The following is a 3,847-nucleotide window of genomic DNA, read 5'->3' on the forward strand; positions in this document are numbered from 1 at the left end:
AAGTCAGTTTTCAATATTTTTATCAATAAAATGCTGTGAATGTTAGAGCAGATTGTTTTTTAAATCTACTTTCACAATGTGTGTTTTAAATTTATTCATACAAATTTGAATATCATCTAATTCTATGATACCAAACCAAAAAGAAAGTTGAGAACAGTTTGTATTGAAAAACTCTTAAGCCATTTCTGCTCCTGTGCAGTCATTTAGACAAAATTTTGTTTAAATGTTTCAAGATCAGTCACATTTCTGAAGAACATGCGAATCTGAATGGTCTAGCTGTTAATGCTTTTCATTTTCCTTAAACATGTACAATAAGTGCTTATAAGTAATAATAGAGTTATTGCTTCTGTAATGGTATCAGGTAATTGAGTTATATTTTTTATGATGGTGTCATTTCTAGTGACTCCCTCTTTAACAGGCCAAGCATGGCCCGATCATAAGCATCTCGAGCTACAGATTGGTAAGTTCAAGTCACTTTGCACTTGCAGCTACAGGAGCATTATAACTGTGACATCCAACTCTGCTGTTTGATTAAATTAGCCATGTATGTGGCAGTTTCTGCTTACTGGTTGCCCTTTATTAGGGATTGTTATTCCTGAGCCTTGTGGGTCTCTGACCTGGCCATTTAGTCCCTTTGTTGCACGTGGTGCCATTCAGGTTGAATATATCAAATATCATACTTTGTTTAATATCAGTAAGAAAGAAATGGGTTTACATTTTATTCTTATGGCATGCACCTTTTGGGTGAATTATTTATAATAATGTACCTGCCTATGGTACCATTAAAGATCATAAATAATCTCCATATTTTTAAGTACTCATTTTGTTGGATTTCTGGTCAGTGATTAAGGAGGCTGGTTTTTCTTAGTGTTTTAAAATCTTGGGATTATTTTTTTTCTTTTTGTTCTTTCTGCTATAGAAGTATTCAGGCAAGTTTTTTTAGCTCCAACAGTATAGTATGATTATATTGTGTTAGCATATTGGTAATATTTTACATGTGTTTCCTCTAGGAACCAAGCATTGGGGATATTCTGCTTCTTAAAATATCCTCATAAAAACATATTCAATTACAGGAAGGTAAGTTATCCTTAGTTAAACAACATTAAGTCCAAATTACCTCAGATATCTTGTGATCACCAAACCAAAATACCCAGGTCTGGTCAGGATGGGCAGGGGGCTGACCACAATCAGATCCCCAAATAACAATAGCTGGCCACCATGGTGTGGATCCAAGTTTTCCCCAAACTATGTCTTATAGTTTAGTTTTAATGGCCTGTCTACATTTCTAAGATTAGTCCAGGAGTGACATTTCTGCACATTGATAAAAAGCTAATTCAGTTAAGTGTACAAGAATGATTTTTTTGACTAATCTTACAAAGATAATTCCTATTGAAAGTAAAAGTATACTTTTCAATGTATTTAAGATGTTTGTAGCTTTTGTAACTTACATTTTTCATAATTTTGTCCTTTTTTTTCTACTAAGAACACTATTTTTCACTGCTTTTCTAATTATGTATCCTTTATATCTTTACATTTCCACTTTGTCTGTTGTGTTGATTTACTTTGCACTAAATGTATTTCTCTTTTCAATGCTGATCTTATTTCAACAGTGATAGTTCTTGTAGGATCCTTTTTATCTACTTTTGTATTTACATGCTTTCTTCCATCAGTAAAGGACTAGGTGATTTAACCGCCCAAAATTGCCCCATCATGGAAGTTTTTAAAAATAGTGCCATCAAACAGTTTTCTTTACGACATTTTCTGTCTTATTTAAATTTTCAGGCTTTATCTGCTTTAAATATGTTAAATGAACATACTACATAAGAAAACTGAGGTTTATATACTGAGTAAGAAAATAAAGTTTGCTTTCAGCATGTGTGTATGTTTTTGCCATAGCACAACCATCTTGGGCTATCTGCTGTGTCCACCAAGGGGAATCAAACCCCCTGATTTTATCATTCTAAATCCATAGACTTACCACTGTCCCACTGGGGGACTGCTTTCAGTAATAGTGGGTGATCATGAAGAGATAATGTGCCCAATCTCTCCATTTAGCATTCATACAAACTCTTAAACATTTAACACATCTTTACAATACCTTTCTTAGATGGCATAAATTGCAACTTAAAATGATCAAACATCGTTTCATATATCAGTATGTATTTTTTTTTAGGTGTCATGCCTTTTGAACTCCTAGAAAAGTGATGAAACTCCTAGGTTCATTTTAGGAAATGCTCCTTTGTCAACCACAAGGTTTAATTAGTTTATTTGATGTAAAAACATGTCACCTGACAAAACTCGTAAAAAAGTATACCTATCATGTTATTTGGTTTCTTAGGATCACAAAAAGCACAAAACAATGGGATTTCAATACAAAATGTTTATATATCTTCAAATCTAAGAAATATTTTTTATTCTGACTGTAGGATATGGCCATGTTTATGAAGTCATAAATCCGAAATGACAAATTTGAGAAAAATGAAACTCAGGTGAAAAGTGTTTTTGGCATAGGATTTATTTTATCACTATTTACAAAAACTTTCATGCCCTTTATCAGCTCCTATGTTTTTTTTTTAGTATGCCTAATCCCACTTTGTACATAATTTTTTATTTTCCATTAGTTGAACTTCTCAATGCACATTTTCTTTTCAGTTCTTGTCAGTTTTTTATTATCTGTAGGTAACCTGTATTTTCTCTGTAAATTATGTTTGTTAGCTCTGTTTTTTCTACATGATCATAGTTTTCTTCTTCCTTTCTTACTTTTATATGTATACATTCATCCATCATTTTTCTTGTCATTTTTTGGATCTCTTTTATGTATATTATTATTGCTTTTCATCAGTAATAGCCATTGTTTTATTTCTTTTTACAAGCCTGGCATGGCTTGGTGGTTAGGGCACTTGACTTTTGATCTGCAGGTCATGGGTTCGATTCCCCATCACACCAAGCATGCTCACACTTTCAGCCATGGGGAATTATAATGTGACAGTCAATCCCACTATTCGTTGGTTAAAGAGTAGCCCAAGAGTTGGTAGGCAGGTGGTGTTGACTAGCTGCCTTCTCTCTAGTCTTTCATTGCACAGATAGCCCTCGTGTAGCTTTGTGCAAAATCGAAAACAAACCAGACTTTCCTTTTGCACTTTTCTTGTGAGTTTACTAATACAGTTTTTGTCCATGTTTTCCCTCTCTTTTTTTTACTTGTTAGTTTTTGCTTTTTTTGTCATTATATGTATTTTTCTATTTGTACTTTTATGATTTCTCTCTTATTTCTATTTCTGTGCGTTCTTCCACCAGTGTTTTCTTTCATATTTTTTGTTCCTTTTGTATACTTTTCTTAATGAGCTTTTCTTTTATCTTTACTACTAACTTATATTAGAGTTTTACTTTATATCTTAAGATTTTCTTGTCTATCTGATTGATTTTGCAAACTAGAAAACTGTAACAATAGTGTATGAACTAAATACGTTTATATTTCTAAAATATTATGATTTCTTTATCTTTTCCTTTGCATAGCTACCAAAAGATAAACTTCTTGGACTTGTTGGAGCTTTCAATGATAACTATATTGATTTAGGTGGAAAATTCTTTAAGAGAGGAGTACTTGAAGCACTACAGGTATTAGTAATACATATAAGCCAGAAGTAGGACTTTCATACTTTTATTTTTTAACAAATGATATAAACGTTGAATGTGGAACTGTATTAATTCCAGTTACTACTACTGGAATGGTATACATTTTCATTTACTTTTTTTCTTGAGAAAAAAAGATGCAAGTAAAATATAGAATATTTGCGTGTTCTTATTTGAGGTGTAACAAATATAAACAATAATTGATTTGGTTTATGTG

At 32.1% G+C, this 3,847-nt stretch overlaps 2 protein-coding genes across 2 annotated transcripts in view; both read left to right on the forward strand.

Annotated features, from left to right (window-relative positions):
• Positions 1-1,055, forward strand: part of LOC106460450 — a 39,623-nt gene extending 38,568 nt beyond the window's left edge. The window contains exon 7 of the mRNA XM_013920145.2: positions 1,011-1,055. Within this exon, the coding sequence (XP_013775599.1) occupies positions 1,011-1,055 (45 nt within the window). The remainder of the gene's footprint in view (positions 1-1,010) is intronic.
• Positions 1,056-2,281: 1,226 nt separating this feature from the next.
• LOC106460451 (DNA (cytosine-5)-methyltransferase 3B-like) overlaps positions 2,282-3,847 on the forward strand; it is a 34,580-nt gene continuing 33,014 nt past the window's right edge. Inside the window, exons 1-2 of the mRNA XM_013920146.2 lie at positions 2,282-2,308; positions 3,514-3,615. Of these exons, the coding sequence (XP_013775600.1) occupies positions 2,282-2,308; positions 3,514-3,615 (129 nt within the window). The remainder of the gene's footprint in view (positions 2,309-3,513; positions 3,616-3,847) is intronic.

This window comes from Limulus polyphemus, unplaced genomic scaffold, assembly GCF_000517525.1.
Source record: "Limulus polyphemus unplaced genomic scaffold, Limulus_polyphemus-2.1.2 Scaffold772, whole genome shotgun sequence".
In the NCBI taxonomy this organism is placed as follows: domain Eukaryota; kingdom Metazoa; phylum Arthropoda; class Merostomata; order Xiphosura; family Limulidae; genus Limulus; species Limulus polyphemus.